The sequence below is a fragment of the Cylas formicarius genome, unplaced genomic scaffold, assembly GCF_029955315.1.
Source record: "Cylas formicarius isolate icCylForm1 unplaced genomic scaffold, icCylForm1.1 PGA_scaffold_12__32_contigs__length_19106922, whole genome shotgun sequence".
In the NCBI taxonomy this organism is placed as follows: domain Eukaryota; kingdom Metazoa; phylum Arthropoda; class Insecta; order Coleoptera; family Brentidae; genus Cylas; species Cylas formicarius.
In genome coordinates, this window is record NW_026844225.1 from 16,884,892 (window position 1) to 16,904,924 (window position 20,033).

The 20,033-nt window shown below is 35.4% G+C and overlaps 1 protein-coding gene across 1 annotated transcript in view; it reads right to left on the reverse strand.

The window, feature by feature from the left end:
* Positions 1 to 20,033, reverse strand: part of LOC132708648 (atrial natriuretic peptide-converting enzyme-like) — a 30,068-nt gene that overhangs the window by 5,262 nt on the left and 4,773 nt on the right. The window contains exons 4-14 of the mRNA XM_060681109.1: positions 18,933 to 19,619; positions 18,580 to 18,712; positions 16,768 to 17,106; positions 15,226 to 15,378; positions 12,696 to 12,911; positions 11,629 to 11,770; positions 10,228 to 10,397; positions 8,988 to 9,177; positions 6,437 to 6,590; positions 4,524 to 4,647; positions 54 to 202 (exon numbers count right to left, since the gene is read on the reverse strand). Of these exons, the coding sequence (XP_060537092.1) occupies positions 54 to 202; positions 4,524 to 4,647; positions 6,437 to 6,590; positions 8,988 to 9,177; positions 10,228 to 10,397; positions 11,629 to 11,770; positions 12,696 to 12,911; positions 15,226 to 15,378; positions 16,768 to 17,106; positions 18,580 to 18,712; positions 18,933 to 19,619 (2,457 nt within the window). The remainder of the gene's footprint in view (positions 1 to 53; positions 203 to 4,523; positions 4,648 to 6,436; positions 6,591 to 8,987; positions 9,178 to 10,227; positions 10,398 to 11,628; positions 11,771 to 12,695; positions 12,912 to 15,225; positions 15,379 to 16,767; positions 17,107 to 18,579; positions 18,713 to 18,932; positions 19,620 to 20,033) is intronic.

Consider the following 20,033-nt stretch of genomic DNA (forward strand, 5'->3'; position numbering starts at 1 on the left):
CCGTCGTCTGCATGCACCGCACTACTATACGGCATATAGAAATAAACAATTACCTGACAAGCGTCTTTGCCACCTTCTTTATAACCGGCGCAGATCATGCCGTCCGTCACATTCAAATCGCGATGCTCCAGCCAGGAATTACACAAATCCCTGTTTAATACTGGGACTTCAACTTCATTAATCTCCGGTTCGTATTCGGACACTGCAAATTGCAACACATACATATATACAACATCTTCTCTATCAACAACAGCAAAAAAAATGTTTACGATCTTTTCTCTTCTTAACACCGCTTTGACGTAGTATCGTTGAAACTTTGAAATAGAACCGGAAACGTAGGAAAATGTTCATTAAATATAATACAGTCTGTCCACGAGGTAAACGACAAAATAAAAATGAGTTTTCAGGGCAAGCGTTTATTCGTGTGTGTAACTAATACCTCGACCAACAAAAAGGAGTGTTTTTAATTATACTGATTCTTTTTATTTAGTTTTAGAAAATAAAAATTGAAATAAACCAAAATAATACTCAAAAAATATTAAAAAAGGCTTGTGACTATTTGATTTCAAAAATTCATTGAAAACTCATTCAGAATTATTACTGTTCTGTCGTATTCTCATAAAATCTTAGCAAAAGTTGACATCTTTAATCAGCAAATTAAATTTAAACGCACTCGGAGCCATTCGTGACGTGCAAACGTGCAACGGATTTAGTTTTGGGCGAACCATGATTGCAATATCGAGCGAATTCCATATACAGCCGAAACTCTTTACTCATTTTGACTTCATTAATATACAGTCTAACAGTAAAACATACCTTGTCACTTCTTGTATATATGAGAAACTTGGCATCATCGCGGAGTCGTATATGGCAGAAGTGAGAAAGAGTGTCTGATGTCCAATAATTTTGAAAAGAAAAATAATTACCCCTCTTATGCGAAACCATATATTTAAGCCCCCCTCATCATATATACATCGAAAGTTTTATAATATACGTCTCGAAAATAGTGGACGTTAGGCCGCCCGCTTCACGTAGCGGAAGTCCCAACTTAACACGTATCAATCGCAATCAAACGGCAATCGCTTAAAATCGATGTTTTATCAGCTTTTTTCGAAAAAAGTCTTTGAAGTCTTTTTTAAATGGAACTACTGCACAGGGTGTCCGGGAGTTAGTGGACCCAACTATAACAGCATATTTTTCAATTTATTATTAAAATTTATGAACAGTGAACATCTTGTGTCTACAATACGACGCGTATTAATTGAAAAGAGATCGACTGTTTGCAATTCAATCGAACCGATGTAATTTATAACCGGCCTGGGATTCGTTTCGATATAATTTATAGTGACATTTCAAAGTGCTCTGTAGATTCGAGCCTCATATATTGCAGAGGAAATTTCCAAGATTGAATCTGATTATCTAGTAGACATTTTAATGAGCCGTAAATGCGTCGGTAATGTCACATATCGAGACGGTTAAATCAATATTCACCCCCCTGCCAGGGCCGCGACCCACGCACATTGTACTTTTAAAACAGAATAATAATGTTGCGAAGCACGCACATTTCTTTAATAAAAACCTCTTTAATTATACCATAAAAGTTGCGAGTTATCCCTCCGAGCCGGGCCTGTAGGGTGAGTTGGTATTATGTGGGAAACGGATCTTTTCCACGAAACCAATAAGAAAAGCGAAATATATTTTTTTGTTTGTCACCCTGTAATTCGTTTGGAATCCTTGTAAAGTGCAAATTCATTTCCCTTCCGAAGAGCTCTCGATACTTATTCTCTGTTTTATTCGTCGAACACCCTTCAGGCCCTATAATAATAACCGTTTCGACACAAGGGACGCTTCGCGTTAAAATACCGACGTCACGGCGACGGCGCGAAAATTTACGCGGTTTTGGTTTTTATTATTATTTAATCCGATTTGATAACGTCCTTTTTTAATTAAATTTTCCTTTGTACAACTCGGGAAAAAAAATCGGTCGCTCCATTTTTGCCGACTCTACGCGAGACAACGTTATTATATTTCCCTTTGTGTATTAAGCAGAGGTCCCGAACGAAATACGAATTTCAAAAATACATCCCCAGTGGAATTTTCTTCGCATCGAGTGTAGAGCATTCCTCATTTTTGTTATTGTGATGGGTGGCAAATTGTAAATTGACTTAATATTTGTGCCCTGTTTCTTCGAGATATTTGTGAATCATTATTGAACTGTAAAACTTGGGGCTGTTATTGGTAAAGCAAGTTCTTGAAAACGGTTAATGTTTCGGAATTTGTTGCTGAAAAACCGATTAGTAAAACTGCGCTTTTTTAAAAATTAGAAAATTATATATGTTCAAAACTCTTCCACACCAAAACTCGACATTTGGAGTTACAAAAACAGTTGAAATATATTCGAATATGACTGGAGTTGGACGGTCAACAATATACCGATTTGTGCAAACGAGACCAGATCATCAAAGAGAAGCACATGAAGAAAAGCAACTGTAATAAATGAGGACGAAAAGATTGTCATCAGAAAAATAATACACTCATTTTACTGACAAAAAGAAATACCTACCTTGGACAAAAGAATGTCCGAAATAAAAAAGTATGATTTCATTCCACCCATGAGTAAGAAGAAATTATGGAAAACTTTGAAGGTTTTAGTAGAGGAAAATGAAATTATCTACTTGCGACGTCGATATTTAAGCAGTTACACAGTTTTGAAGGAAAAGCAGAAATATTTAGCATGAAATGGAGGATATACCTTTGGTAAAAATGGCAAAAAGGTCCACCGGGATAAAAGCACCAAGGCATTTCGATCGAAACGGACTGCTGATGTTGTAGTCTGTTATAGTTAAGAAAGTCCGAAAAATGCCAGCAATAAGCAGCAATTTCAGAAAGATATGCTAAAAAAAAAGCTGCATGATGATTAATATTTACAAATGAAGTGGTATTGTACATAGTACATTTGTTATTAGTGTTATTTATTACAATTTACTTATTTTCATATTATTCTTACTTTTTTATAAGTTTTTATGTACTCGGTTTTAGAATAATTAATATCTCAATTATCTGCCCACCTCTATAATTATAATAATGCATAATAATTATTATATTTATTATTCTGCCGCAATCACATTATTTTCACTCGTCTCTCTATTGTATAGTGTGACCCTAATTTAGGATAGGATTCAAATCCTATCATTACAATTTATCTGAACTTTGCGATAAAATCTTTAAGTTGTTTATCTTGTTTAACGTTTAACTCGCCCTTATTAAGAAAGAGATCCTAGTTCATTTTGCTGGACACCTGGAAGCGGCAAATGTTTGTAGACTTAAAAAGTTCCAAGAAAAAAAAACGTAGACTTTAGTGATTAGATCAAAATCGAAAATAAAATTAAGGAGTCTCGACATAGTAAAAACAATGTAGAAAACCCGCTGCAAAGATGGCGGAAACGAGTTAGTTTGCCGGATTATCAGAAGAGTTTCAGCGCAAGTGGGCTATGGAAAACCAACGAGCGCCGCTATCTGTCATTTGAATTTAGTCCGTCATTTTTCCGTATTTGTCATCATTTAATAAGGACCGTCAGGCAAGAAAGATGAATATGTGACGACATTGATTCAGGAGGGATCATGTGTCAATATTGTGCATATTTCACCCTTCTGAAGAAATGACTATAATCAATGCCGTGGGCGAGAAATAACTCTGCTGGTTATAACATCAAGATATCTACAGGTGCGTTACTATCTATCATTGCATTTATAAGCTGTCATTTGAATTTAGTTTGTCATTTTTCCGAGTTTTGTTCACTGCTAACACTAGGTTTATCTCTACAGCAACCACCAATACGTAAGAGATATTTAATAATCAAATGAACGTTATTCTCAATGTGAACTGGCACAGACCCTTGTCTTTGCGTGGAGCACCCAACATAGTATTAGGATTATTTTTATAAATCGCGTCAGCAGTTCCCGAGAAAATTAACTTTCAAATGGACCGCAACTTTAGTGGTGTATAGAATGTATACCGGAAAAATTCCAAATTTTCAGCTATTTGCGGACAAGCCAAATTGTATTTACTGTAATTTACCTTTTACGACTTTGTAGGTACACGACAAACTCATAACATATAAACGAAAACGTGTTAGCAGGTGTTTATATTCGCAAAAGATGCATAAACGCTGCCGTAAAATATAAAAATGTATAGGAATGACTGCCCCGCAAGAATCGCACCGTTTTATGTATTTCGAATCGATTTTCGCAATTTGAAGCGAGTGTTTACAGAACGAAATAAACGGGACATTGTTTCAAAAAAATGTTTGACTTTCCGGTCGACGTTATATTTGCCGTATATGGAAAAAACGAATGTTTCGTTCGACCGAATTTTGCAAAATATCCTTCCGGTCGAAAAAGCATTTTAATTGTATCAAATATGGTATCCATCAATAAATCGTCGACGAAAAATAAACGAATACGCCAGAACGTAAGCGAGAAAGCGAACCGTACCTTTATGCTTTTTATCAGTGAATACTTACTTCCAGTGTCTTCCTTTTTGCCCCATCCTATAACCGTGCAAATGGTTCCTGGCTTCAGTTCTTTATTCGGTTTCGGTAGGCAAACAGGCAAAAGGTGTTCGTGGAACGTCACTCTGCTAGAGAGCTAAAGAAAAATTGTTTAAAAATCACCCTGAAATATAAACACCACCGTATGGAAATTAATAATAAATTTTAACCCTGAAGCAGTCTTTGCGTAAATAACAATTATCAATAACGAATTTTGAAATTTAATATTAGTCGGTAATTGGAAATCGTACTGGCGGTTTTTGCTCACTTGTATTTTTCGACCATTGAAAATTTAACGGCAGCTGTGCAACTAATTTTTCGAGAGGTAATAAAAATCAAAATAGGTTGCAGTATTGTCTGGTTTGACCTCACCAATACTTGTTCCCCTCACATAACATGATATACATACGAGCTGACACAACGGTCATTATAGGAACTTGTTTCCGAATATGCGAGTGAAACAGAAACATTGTGCGTTTGAAATCCGTTTTGATTCTGTTTAGTGGGCATACGGAAAGCGGAATATGTCAACTTTGCTACTTGACTCGCATAAAAACACCGTTCGCTAACAAAATGTTCCTCCCTAACAGCGACCATCTAGTGTAATCGTATCCAGAAAAACAACGAAAGAAAAATCTATCAATCCCGTTGCTGTAAAGTCACACGTGGCAATTTTTTTTTATCGATCACTCATAAAGCTCCGGAGTCAGCCGGATAAGTGGCATATTTCTTTAAATTGACGTTACGTAATGTTACTTTTATTGCGATTTTAGTTTACAATGTAAGAACTCGGAGGGCTCCGATTCCATTGAATTTTTTTTACCTACCTTTAACAATTGCAACAAATGTTGAGGTCGGCTAGTTTAATTTTTCAATTAATTTCCAAAGTTTTATATGTGTGTTTTGTATTTTTGATAAGCTATATTTTAATTCCTCTTAAATAATTATTAAGAATGCGACGTGGTCTTTTCAGACTGATCCCGGTATGGATACGTGTAAAGTATCTGCACGGCTTTTCGTGCATTTTCATTAAAACTGAGCCAATTAGATAATTAAATAACCAAAGGAGCTTGCCCGTCGCTTTGTAGCGTACAAACTCGTTGACTTTTAATTGAACTCTTGCAATTGGACCGAGACTGTTTAAATGACCACCGCGTTTATTTACGCTTAATCCAGTAGTACTTTAAATTTCCAGGTGTTTAATAAACAACAAATCTATTACGTTATTCGAAATTATTATTTATTTATTTTTTTAAATCACCTTACTCACATATACGTGGTGTGTTCAAAAAGTAAGCTGACTTTTATGATTTTTGTTATGTTGGTACACATATCTCTAACATATGTTCTCCGTTTCAGCCAGTTTACACTTTTATTTTTTGTGAGACAGAAGCAGATTGCGATTGATTGATTGACACACATTGCGAATTTGTACCAGACATAATGGAATTTGGTTTTACGTTTTATTTTTAGTTAACACCTCAACAGCCCTAGATTTGTTTTATTCCTTAAATTGCTGTTTTTCTACATTGTTCATAGATTATATTGATGCTTACAATAATAAACGTTTTGATATTATTATTATGTAAGAAGTGCCCTTCAATTACAAATATTAGGTAAATGTTTAAAAATATTTTAATATATAATAATAATAAATAATCAGATAAAATTTCATAAAATAAATAATACTAGATTTCAAAGAAATTCATATCGACAAAGATGACTATAAGCTAGCAATGCGACACAATTTTTTATAAATTTTCGTTCTCTTGTTTTTTTTTTTTTTTGATGAAACTATATCAAAAATATTAAACGTTTTTTCCGTACGGTGCTCCAAAAAATTCGATACCAAAGGAAGAGGAAAACCATGGAAATGTAAAACTCACCTGGAATAACGCGACGTCGTTATCGTGGGCCACCCCCAAGTTGTACATTGGATGCGGTACCACCCTTTTTACTTTCATTTTCTGTCCATAAAACGAATGCGCGTGTCTTCTCGTTATACCGAGTTGAATCGTCCACCCACTAACGTCCGAGTGACTGCAACGGGTTGTCAAATTCGCCATTTTTCAAAAACTTTTTTCGTTCAAAAGAAAAAATATATATCTGGACTTCAGGCAAACAGTATCCGTGTTCCGATTTTTTAAACTTTATTTGTATAATAATTAATGCCAAAACGCCAGAGTACCTTAATAAGAAAATTTTTGATTTTGATCAGTCGATTCTTACATTTAAGAATCGACTGATATCAATTCTTTTCTGTTATATTAAAATAAAAATAGTATCTTTTGTTCGGCCCCGTAAAACCGAATCTACTTAAAGTATTAAGGTTTTAGCGCAAATGGAAAATTGTTAATGAAGTTGTGTGACTTAACATTGTTTACAGTTGTGCCGGTTTTCTCTGTTTTTCTAATGGGAATCTGTTGTTAGTCGAAGCAAGCGCATCAAAAATTAATGCAAAAGTTGAACAGCTTTAACTTTCACCTAGAACCCAAACCTCTACCTCTACAAAAAAATCGGAAAATTTATTGAAATAGAGATTTTGCGAAAAACAAAATTTATTTTTCAATATAAAAAAATATATATGAAGTGTACATTAGGTATGGTCTGTTCATAGATATAAGAAAGGATGGTCATTAACATACAATGCAACAAGATTATTACCTAAAGTTTCGGAATTTAAATTCAGATAAAATGGTGGTTCGTAATAAAAAATAATTTTATACGTACCTGTGTTTAATATTCTTTGGTTTGGTATACGACTTAGATTAAGTTTATTAGTAATCATTCGTGTGTTGAATCGTGTGCGAATTATGCAAAATATGTGCGAGTCTAGTGTATCTCAGGAGATGCTCCCGCCTAAATGTAGAAAACACTATTCTATTGAGACTAAGGAAGTTATAAACAATGTTTATTTGACTCTCATTGAATGTGGGGCCAGCAAACAAGCATCTTTAGAAGACACGGCCACATTGACGTAAACTGTATGGAAAATTGTGAATAATCCCATTTCAGCGAGGAAAAAAAGAAGCGATGCTGACATTTTCTCGAGTGTAGATGAAAGTGATCAAGATATAACACGGTGTAACATTTACCAGTTATACGAGGAACAAAGCGTGCCTACATTAGATATCTTAATTAGGAGGCTTGAAAAAGATGAAACCGGTGTTAAATGTGGCAGAACTACCTTATGGAAGTGTATTCAACACACAAAAGGCAAGTTTTAATGGAATCTTTTAGAATTCGGAAATGTCGACTGGAATATCTAGAAAAAATTAGGATTTACAGAGAACAACAAAGGCCAATTATTTACTTGGATGAAACCTGGTTCGACACTTACGATACCCCGGAGAAGGATTGGGTTGACTCAACTGATAAGTGTAAAACAAACGCGCCATCAAAAAGAGGTAAAAGAATAACTATTTTGCATGCTGGCTCTAAAGATGGTTGGATGCCAAATGCGAAAAATATTAAAGATTCTTCTCTGGATTACCATGAAGACACCACCTCTGATTTATTTGAAAGTTGGTTTAAAAACAAACTAGTTCCCAACATTCCCCCTAATAGCGTCATTGTAATGGACAATGCAAATTATCAGAGTAGACAGTTGACTAAAACCCCTTCCTCATGTGACACAAAAGTAACAATCCAAAACTCCATGTATAATAACGACATTTATTTTTACGAAGATTATACCAAAAAGCAATTAATTGAGGTTCTACAAAGCTTGAACCTACAAAAGGAATACGTCTATTATGCAAAAAATCTAGGGCATACAGTTTTAAGGCTTCCACCTTACCACTGGATATTTAATCCCATTGTTTGGCATAAACTAAAATCTGCCATTCGTCATAACAATATTTTTCCCCGTGTCCAATGTCCTCAAACTTATAGAAACCGAAGTTTTTAACATCCTTCCACAAAGTTGGGCAAATTCTGTTAAACATGTGGATAAAGCAGAATAATCGTATATCCATATTGCCAATAATATAGCTCAAATATTAATTAGAACAGGCGATGATGAATAATTTTAAGTAATTTAAGTACGTAATAAAAATAATTTGTAATTTTATTTTAGATTTAAACATAAATACATAAATAAATAAATAAATAAATATTGTTTAGTACTTTTCCTAACAAAACCCTAAATAATTAAATTCTAAGCAAAGTACGGACCTGTTCGGCCATATTTCATTCTAACAGCTTGCCCGGGTCTTTCCTTAATTCGTATCGGTTAGTCACTTTCTTATATCTACGAACACATACACACACATACTACTTGATGTTGTTAAATGTGTAATTGGCGCACATAATTCAAAAAACATCGCGTTCCCATATTGATTCAAAAGCAATTCAAATAAGAACGATTAACCAAAGAGAATGGAAGAATATTATAATTGTTTGTAGCGTAAAAAACAATAAAAGAATCGATCTTACTTGCCGACACAGTGCGAGGCGGTGAGCACCCACTGATCGGCGATCAGAACTCCGGCACAGTAGAAAACTTCTTCGGGTCCTCCCAAAAGGGCAGCTAAGAAGGGCCAGTCTCCCGGTTTCGATCGAATACCTCCAACTATTCGAGGAGTTCGTTTGCGTTCGGCGTAACTTTTTCGAGCTTTCCCGCAGACTGAGGGGAATGAAAAAAAAATCACCGCTGAGAGCTCTCTCAGTTCCGATCGTCTATTTACAAAGACTCGTTTTTCTTTAACGTTTTTTTTTCTTTCGGGGGGTAAAGGTTTTATCTCGCGCAATTTCCGACGTTAGTTTAGGAAACCATCGGCGAAACTTGCAAAAAAATATGCCGCGGATAGGTATACGCAAAGTTTTCGAATTTCACGAAAATTCCTTCCAGCATTGAAAAGGGTTGATTTTTCTTTTTTTAATTATTATTCGTTTGAGGGCACATTCACGAAGTTAATTTACGCGCACGGCGGAAAAACTTTCAATAAAAATTGTTGAAAGCGCTTGAAATTTTTCCGCAACATTTTTCTATTATAAATTCGATTTTAGTTACTTTGACTTTATGTTGCTGATTAAAATTTGCAAGAAAGTTGACATGCCGACAAAATACCCCGTAATAATATAATATAATTAAATTCCCGTATCTCCTAAAAAAATGAATTGAAGGAAACAATTACTTGCCCTAAATTTTCGAAATACTGAACAGCAAGATACAATAAAAGCACCTAAAATAAGATGTGCTTCAGAGCACATGTTCGGTTAGAGATTAGTTTCCCAGAAAAAAAGAATAGAAATTTATAGAAACGTAGGTCTGCAAGTGCAAAAACGTTATAGTTTGATTTTTGTGGCTTCCTCTTTTCCCTTTCCGTTTTTATACCTGTAGGGACGACACTGGACCTCACAATTATAATCCAGTTATAGCAAAGTAAGGCAAATATTTAATATATTATAAAACAACAATTTATCTAAGAATTTTATAAGTATCTTGGAAACTAAGAATTTCCGAACTTTTTTCCTTTCTTGGATGACGAATCTTCAGCCGAGCGTTCTCGCATGTTTTTTGAAACACAGTGTATAATTTTCAAAAATATTCGTGGAGTTGTTAAATTAGGCAGGAAGTCAATTTGGTAATTAAATGAATGATTGGAAATTATTTAGAAAAAAAGAACATTAAAGAAAAGCGCCAGTTCGTTAGAATACAGTATTCCAGACTCACTGTAGTTGGTGCAAATTAAGTCGACGGTGGGGTAGTTAGTGCCGTTACAAGACGCAAATTCTCTAATCAAGTTGAAACGCTTGTGAGGATGCTGCTCCCTCGGATAACGCGATTCCGTAATCATTTCTGTCGATTTTTTATCCCGCAGGACACGGCTGTAGTTTGTATTCCTGGAACAGAACGTTTTCGTCCGTCCGGTCAAAATGTAAATATTCAAATATTATCGTCGATCGAAAAACTCTAAAATATTAAAATAAAAAATAAACAAAATTGACCCTACCCCTACTATTTTCTACTTTTAAACATTTTCCGTTGAAACCACTTCCAATTTAATCGGAAATGATCTCAACCTTCAAATGCACTAAGGGTTCCTAGAGAGAAAAGTGCGAAAAACGTCATGTTTTAGTGGGTAGTAAGCTATAACTTTTCATTTCATTGTTTTCTTAGCCGTATAGCCATTAAAAATTATTTAGTAGCGAATTCATGGTTATGGTTAGTCACATGCCGGACATCTTGGAAAGCGTTTCACGCATATTGCGAGTATGGAAGCGGAATTGGGGATTTCAATTTAAAATTATAATGTTGACTTTTAACCTGAAGTGGGTTGAATAAATTGTGTTTCACGCACTCCTTACTATATAAAACAATGAAATCAACATAGGTATTTTAATCGGATCGGCTATTTGTTGTTAAACTTGTTTACCTTTTTCATTTTCCCACTTAAAATCCCGAAAAATAGCTACGTAAAAAATTAATTTCTCTATGATCGTGCAAAACGGTTTATATCGTTGCGAATTTTGATTCCGACACATTTTAATAGCATTTAAAATTCAAACATCTAATTGAAAGGATGCTCGATAATAATTATTACGAACACTGTCCGGAACACATTTGAGTTACCCATAATTAACGTAGTCTGTTGGAAATCAGAATAGACCCGCGCTTCATGTAAATTCAAATCCCCCTATTTCTCTCTCTCTCTCTGCAGATTAGAACCGGTAATAATGAGAGTTTATGAATTGTTACTGAAACGCGTCTCATTTAAATGTATACAGTGGAATCGTAGAATTCTATGTAATTACTAGGACATAAATTTTAGTAATCTGACTACTTTCGGTTATCGGGAACGTGAGTCCACACGCTGTCAAAATTACCAGAATAATGTAAAATTTCTATCATCTTTGTTCTAATGAAGCATTTTAAGCTACAACAGTTCTCTATCGACGCCGGTGGATCTATCTATATAACATACAGAAATGCAATGCAATTTAACAAAAAAAAATTAAAATTAAAAAAGGCTTGAAATTTCACCCCTCTGGCTCGAACTAGTTCAAGAAATAGGTTTTCTTTATACGCTTATACTCACACACCACGTGAATATTAATTACAATAACAACTTACGCGTAACCAAGTAAAAAACATATGTTTTTCGATAGATGCTCATCCCAATGAGCGATACATGCCGGCACCCATTTTTCTTGATCGGGTCTGAACACTTCCAATTGCCCTTTGCCCTCATCGCCGTTTCTATCGCTCAACCTTACTGAAAAAATAAAACGGAACAATTTTTCATCCGCGTTTTCAGAGGTACGGACCTCCGTAAAACTAAAAACTATATTTGGAATATAAGAGGGGATAAAAGTATTCTAGTGAACACGTGAGATAATAAAACAAACCCCTTCTAAGGGAATCATCACCTTGCCGTGGTGAAGGGGCTCAGTAGCGTAACTACTCGTAGCTCTCGGATGAAGGTGAAGCTAAGAAGATTCCCACCCAGCGTCTGACCCAGAACAGGCGGCTGCAAGCAGGGCCTATTCTCCAGGTTAGGAACGGCTGAGATGAAAACTAGGAGAGCAAGGGGAAGCTACCTAGTCAAATACTTTCCCAGGAAAATCAAGACGGATCAAAGCCATTCAGAAATTTCAGTGCCGGACATCTCTTATTAGAAGATTGAGATACTTGAAAGTTAGATGGCTCAATTCGGACCACTTTAAGTATGATGAATATAACGTAAATCACTGTGGAGATACAACACAAAACAAAAAGTGAATTACTGCGCCATTAATTTTATTAGTTAATATTAATATTAATCATTAATTAATTACTTAAAATTATGCCAAACCTTTTAATATAAATAATATACGAACGAAGCATGACACCTTCAACCTGCACAACAAAATAAAGACTATGCCAGCTTATGCAGCAATAACCAACTTGTTTGCCAACAACAAGTAAAACAGATACACCATTTTCAGAGAACAGCGGTTACCCCAGATAATATAGAATCGCCGACGCAACATTTGGACATCCGTTATATACCTATTCCTTAGTTTTGCAGATATACGGACACATGAAAGCAGTTTACAATTCTTGCTCGCGCGTTTGGAGTTTATTTTGTATTTTGACTAAATATAAAATCGGTGTCATCACAAATATTCGATAGTCCCTTAAAAGAACATCGAACTTACCGCAGTTTCTTTCATCTTGCCCCCACGGGCAGTCAACTTTTCCATCGCACATGTGTTCTTGGTTGATGCACTTGTCAAAGCCACAATGTATCATTCCCGTACCGCATTTCTTACAATTTAATTCGTCCGACTGATCTTTGCAGTCGACGTGGCCATCGCATTGCCAGTCCTTGGGTATACATCGCTTCACGTCACATTGAAAGCCAGTTGGGCAGACTACAAGCGCGAATAGATATGTTTACTATTTGAGGGAAAGAACTTTTATTGTAAAAGGCATAAAGAAATTCGAGTCAACCGTTCCCTTATATTTACTGATGGTATGCAGAATGTTTTGTATTGTGTTCGACTTATTCACCACATTTAGGATTGGGAATACCATTCACGTAAATTCCGGAATTGGAGTTTGCTAAAACTTCCCTACAGAGTTTTATTTTGGATATATCCTTTATTACAAAATTTGTAGATATAGGAAATAGATATTAATAAAAAAATATGTACAGTATCTTTGTGTATTTCTCCGCGATTCCTCAACTATCTTCACGGTCTGTAAGGGCTTTTCAAGGTGCTCGAAATTTGAAGAAAAGGAAACATCAACATGGTTTTAATAATTTCTACCGTTCAAATTTGAACAAAAACATAACTATTTTTTAGAAAAACATTTTTATTTTTGGAGGGTCCTCATATCACTGGCAAAAATTTTGAAAAATGATACCCCAAAAAAAGTTCATTGATGCTTAAAAAATTTGTAATTTTATAACTGAAATCTAAAGTAATATCAAAACATTCTTTTTACAAAACTTCTGGATTCCTCTTGCCTCGGTTTTTGCTGAGTCAAAATTGTTGACGTTTCGCCAATCATCCTGTTGGCTTCTTCAGAGCTTGACTGACATCACTGACCACATGTCAAAAGTTCTAAACCAGATTTACCACTTGTCCAAAAATCTCTCAACATCTTCGATCAGTCAAAGACAAAATTCCATTTGAGATGCCGAGAGCAGCATACCATGAATATCCGGCATTGGGACGAAAAATATCAAGTAGGTTCAAAGAACATGAAAATATGTCGCTTATGATGATGCAGTTGCCGAACACTTTTTCTACCAACGAAAAAAACCTCATTTAGTTCCGCCCCCTCAAACAATATATAAGCAGGTACAGAGTAAAATGCGAGTCAGTTTCAGTCAAGCTCTGAAGAAGCCAACAGGATGATTTGCGAAACGTCAGCAAAAACCGACGCAGGAGGAATTCAGAAGTTTTGTAAAAAGTATTACAGTAGCCTGTGGAAGTTTCTTTGAAAAATTAATATCAAAACATCATAAAAAAACACATTTTTGTGATAGTGGGTCCTGCGGAGTTTTTAGAGGTAGAGCTTTTACAGGGACTTTTAGAGGAGTTTTTACTGATTTTACTGATTACTGTGTTCGTTTTCTTTCAATGTATATTATTTAAATCAAATTTTAAGTCCATTGGACTATGTAAGACAGCATATAAACAAACAAAACACAAATTTAAAGTCATGAACTTAAAGCTATTAGCTTTGGCTTGTTCAAGTATTGTAATTGTAATGTAATTTTTAATGAATATTGATTAACATTTCCGCGAGGAAAACAATAATTTGGTGAAATCAACATGTTTCGTTATACATGCTCTACCAAGTTTTAACTACTTCTCTTCAGCACGACCTTCAGATCACTTGACGCGAAATCCCATCGAATCTTTTCTTATGTAAATGAGTCGCATGTAATAAGATTTTCTTCACCGTCAGCGACGAATGCGAAATTCTTATTAAAATCAGCTGACAAATAAAATTTCCCGTCTTCTAGGTTATACGGATACGGTATCGCAATAAATTCTTTATTGACAGAACCGAATAAATTTATTTCGAAGTTTTAAATCCAGACTCGATGTTGCAATCCATATATCGCAGATCTAGACGCAACAGGGTTTAAGGTTTAAAAAAATCGACCGCGTAGGTGTCACACCCACAATAATCGAAAATGGATCTGGAAAGGTCGTAGTTGTTAGAGCGTTTTTTTTTCCAACAAAGTCGAAAGTGGGAAAAAACAGAATCCGGATAAAATAAAGCATTATTCCCGATGATAATCCGGAGGATGAAAATTTGGATTCGAATGCCCTACGGTCATACAGGGGATTCGAGAATTTTCTTTTCTGAAAGCTACAATTTAAGGAAATTTCTTCTAAGTTCTAAAGTATCCTTTGCAGTCTTTCAATGCGTTTCATTATTTCCGGATTTAAAATAGTTGCGGAATTTTTCCGCTTCCAAGAGACATCCGCTTGGCTTTTCTAAATCAGAATCGAAACAAACGGTAAAGAAGAATTTAAAATGTCGCTGGAATATTTATTTTATATTTTTCTCGTAATATATTTAAATACCTGGAAGGAAAATATTCGCAATGAAGTTTTCTCCTTAAACGCCACATTATTTCATGTTAAATTGTCTCATGCGGCTGCCAGTTTGTAGTTTTGAACCGTAGATCGCAAAAACGCAAAATCGCAGAAAACGACTTACTGGGTTTGGATTCTCTCAGCTTTGCAGCTTTAACTTCCGCATGACCGATGCATATATTGGGGTCCCCCGATTCCGGGAACAAGCTGCATTCCAGATATTTTGGTAGAGACAGGCCGAAAACGTCAAGGAAAAAACCGCACCGCCTTTTAGTCTCTAAAAAATAAATCATTAATTTCAGTTTCAGTTGGTAAAGGGGAAACGCTTTAGTGGAGCTCAAAGCGGCTTATATAGAGCACCCAGCGTGTTTTCCTAGAATTTTCCGGAAAATTCCCGGAATGAGTATAAGAATGATGTCTTCTATATATAACTGCGTACGTCGTTCGATTTCGCGCATTTTTATTTCGAATCATTCCGCAAAATATCTGCGTTTGAAAAAAAATTATTTTGATATTTCATGTATCTGAGCTTGTATGGATTATCCCATATCGAAAATAATAATTACATATTATACAATTAAAGAACAGGATTGCAATTACAAAAAAATTACAAATGGCAGTTACCACGATTAAACAATTAATATCAGCTAAGCTAATATTTTTTATTTATTACACAAATTATTAAAAAGGAAAAAAATGGTATCGGAATTCCAATAGCTTTTATGTGCTGATTCCGAAAATACCGCCTTATCTTTTCTATCCGCTTCAGTTTTTGAGATTACGTGTTAATTACTATACTTCGAAAGAGAACAGAAAAGCTATTTCTGATTTTGGCCTATCTTGACTATTTTGGGAGATCATCATATCTTGGGTCTCGCATTTTGTATGTAAAACATTTGACATTGTTCAAAGGGGAAGAAGAGAATCGCGAAACCATTATGATCATGATGGGAAAGGCATGACTAAAAACAGTAGACCGAAATGGGTATATCCTGTTCTAAATTCTGCAATAAGACCTGTGACGCGCTCATGACAAATACGCGTTCTTAAGCGGTTTTTTGAACTCACGGAGGATGATACACCGCCTGACGATGTTGGGAGGATTCAATCAGAAAGCAATAGCGAATTTGAAGCAGATTGAAGACATGAAGGTCACAAAGATCATTATCACTGGGATAGCCACATGATGGCCGACTACTGGAGCGTTCAGCGAAACTGTCCTAGTAAACTCCATTCTAGAAAGTCGTACGAAAGGAAATTTTTAAGTGATAGGTGACTAATGTATAAATATCCGATTTTTATAATAAATAAATACTGGAAATAGTAATACTCATTAGACGAGTTCAAAAAATATATAATGATAAATATAACCTTTTTTTGAATTTGAATTACCCAGGAACGCAGGTATCAAAATGTCTGTTGGACTGTGTTATTAACGGTTTTGTAATCACTTTGTTTACAATGTTGCTTTGAATAACACGGGCGTCGGGTAAACGCTAGATTGTGTATAAAGAGCGGCCTTTGTGTCACAGAAAATGGTTCTTAATGTTAAAGAAACAAGAAGTAGGTCAGCGGAATTACGATATCGAAGTGGCGGAATCCCTTTTTGAAATAATCGCGTACCCGCGGGATAAATTCCTGCATCGATTTTCATGTTCATACGTACCCATACACATATTCCTGCAAGGTCTAACAAGAACCCCATCGGGACCGCATTTGGGCACAAATATCGTGCACAAAAATAAAGCTGCCAGTTCATAGCATCTGACGTCGACGACAGCGTCGTAAATTTCTAAATCGATTTGTGCGTCCCTTTGGCCAAAATGACCGACATAATTCGGATATACCGTGTAATTGTAGGGCAACTGGTGTTGTTTACAAAATCTCACAATAACTGGGAGACAGATTCCGGGTGCAGGGTTGTCGCTTCTCTTCTCAATTATAATCGGCGTTGTTGTTACGTTAATCGTCTTGTTCACAATCTTCACCACATTCGACGGATACGCTGCAACCACAATTGGATCACTAGCTTTACACCGCGGCTGAATCAAAAGATCATCGAATATTCTGAAGGAAAGAGGTGGAATTTGGGTGGAAAATCAGAAGAAAATGGTGTTTTATCATTGGAAGTGCTCATACATCTACTTGCCTAGTGAAAAGTGGGAAAAATTCAATGAAAAATTGTCAAAGAAAAGAGGAGCGAGGCAAAATTGAAATTAAAGGAGAAGATTCTACTGGGAAAACGTAGCAAATGACAACCGCCAATATGGGGTGGACGCGGCAACGATGGAACGTGAAATAACATTCAGTGATGAATTGGATTTGCTCAAATATCTTGGGGCAAATTAAAAATCGATTTGGCAGAAAATATTTACATTTTTAGGTTCGCTTAGCTCCGTCCTGTTTGAAGATTTTAATCTGTATTTAAATTCGCAAACAACTTCTTGACATTCCGCTCAATTTTTGTCTAGTTTGCAGGCGTTAACGATATACGTGACAATAATTAAGCTGCTTTTTATAAAATTCAGATTTCAAATTGCTGCCATTCGTCTCTACGGTCCAAGAATTTGTTTGCCTTGTGCTGGAATTATTTCAAAATATGGGGAATAAACTAGACGGCAGATGAAGTGAATTTGGAAAAGATGATATTGAATGAACCACTAGGTTAACCATACGGCCATTTTTTTGATAAATTGCGTTGCTGTTGAAATATGAATATTTAATGAAATTCCGTTTCTATTTTAAAATTACAATTAAAATAGATAATAATAACCGATAAATCCTGCCGTGTGCATCGGGGTAGAAATTGGTCGAAACCGGCTGTTTGATAAACGAGGTTTATCAGAGGAAAAATAAATTATTAATAATTATTATTATAAAAAATTAATCCGCTTCTCTCATTTTTTTGCATTTTATGTTAATTAAATTATTTTAATTTGTTTTTAAGGCTTTGGCCCTCATGTAGCTTCAATATGTTCCTCGTTACATACCCCCCCTGCCCGGGTTCTGACCATGTTCTTAAAAATTTATTCGAATCCAATAAAAATTAGGCAAATTCTTGGCTGTTGAAAATCGTGTGATTAAAATTCTAAATACATTACGCATACTTTGTAAAGTTTGTGATACCAATAGAACAAAATAGAGTAAATAGAAAAACTCACAAAAATGTGATGTACTTATTCAGCAAATCCAAAGGTTTTTTATCGAGTTCAAAGTTCCGAAAACAATTGGAAGAACTTCAGATTTATATCAAGTTATATCGGCTCCAAAGTTCATAAATTATTTTATTATTTTCAGTTTTTTTTCGAAATATTAAAACAAACGTTAAACTTGGTATAATGCCGTTTCTATCTTTTGAAAAAATTTAATTTGCAGAGCTAACAAAATAAAATGTGGCCGTATATATGTAAATCCTCCTCTTGAAACTTTCTGAAATTTTGGTTGTCTATTTAGGATTATATATTTTTTACTACTCTACCTTTGAAATAAGCAGTCATGCCGGCGGCAATCGCCAGTAATGCCACAGCGTTCACAACAATCTGGAGCAATCGAAATTTCCACAAAAATTTACTTTCATAATTTTCCGACGGACGTCTTATATCTCTGATAATCTGAAACAAGTTCCTCTGTTCGTTTTTTTTTCTGGCGACTTTAAATTATTTCATCATTCTGAAGAGCCATGCAGCATTTATTTGCCAAATGGAAAGCCCACCGCCTCAACAATGCTCGAAACGGATAATAATTTACATCGGAATTAAAAAGCTTCAACCTGTTGAGCCAGAATGATGAAATAAACGCACCGACAATCGGCAAACCAATAAATTGAATTACCTTGTGATGCACCGACATGTTGGAACCACTATGGAAGCGTACCACAGCTTGTAAACTAGCTGGAGTCGAAACGCTTTTGGTGATACCGTTAATACTATCGGTGTCATTATCTTCGTCGTCTTTGGTACCTTTAAGTTTGTTTATGACTATCCCGTTTTGCGATCTGTGAATTGAATGTTTCGGAGGGATAAGGGGCGTTTCCATGCCTTTCGTGGTATAACTGGGAGACGAATTTTGACTAAAACTATCGGTCGAAATTCCAGAATCTTGTCTCATAGACATTTTTCCCTGTGGATTTTGCTTGCACAATCTGCTCGGTGTAGTCGGCGTATTCGCCTGTTGCTTATTGGACGTTTTTTGACATTTGATAACGTCCACGGACTTTACGTTATCGAATGGAAAGTTTGTCGCTTGTTTCTGATGCTGGTTATTTTTGTTGATGTCCAATTTCCTAAACTGCTCCGACAATTGTTCTTTCGTCGATGGAACGGCCGTGCGTTTTTGATTAGGCAGAAGCTGATTAAATGGGGGTGCTCGAGTTTTTGGTGTCGGCGGTAACGGGGGCGGGCGGGGTGATTTTGGCTTTTTAGTGGTCTCGTACGCGAGATATGTTAAATTTTGGTTGTTTACCGGCAGCGTTCGTTTAGGTACAGGCGGCGGTCTTATCGGTAAAGGAGGTGCTTGGTTCTAAAATTCATTCATCAAGATTTCCATCAAAATGGATATTGCAATCTTTTTTTTTGGAATTTATATTGTTTCGCGTACTAACTAGTTCTGACTATATTAATCTCCCTAAGTTAAAATAAAATTGACAGTAATGACGAAGAGGTTAGCTTGATTTGTTGTGGTTAAATATTGATTAAGCTGTCTACCAGGGGTGGCCAAGCCATTTCTTCGCATTTAAAATGTATGTTTTCGGAAATTATATTTATTGAAAACACATTAATAAAAATACAAAACAAGTGTATTAAATTTCAATATCAAAAATTAAACACACTTATCTAACTACTCTCAATTAATTCTTTAAAATTTGTTGAATGATTGGTGATAGCACCTCTCAGTAATTCATGGAGATATTGGTTAGTTAATATTGATTTCACG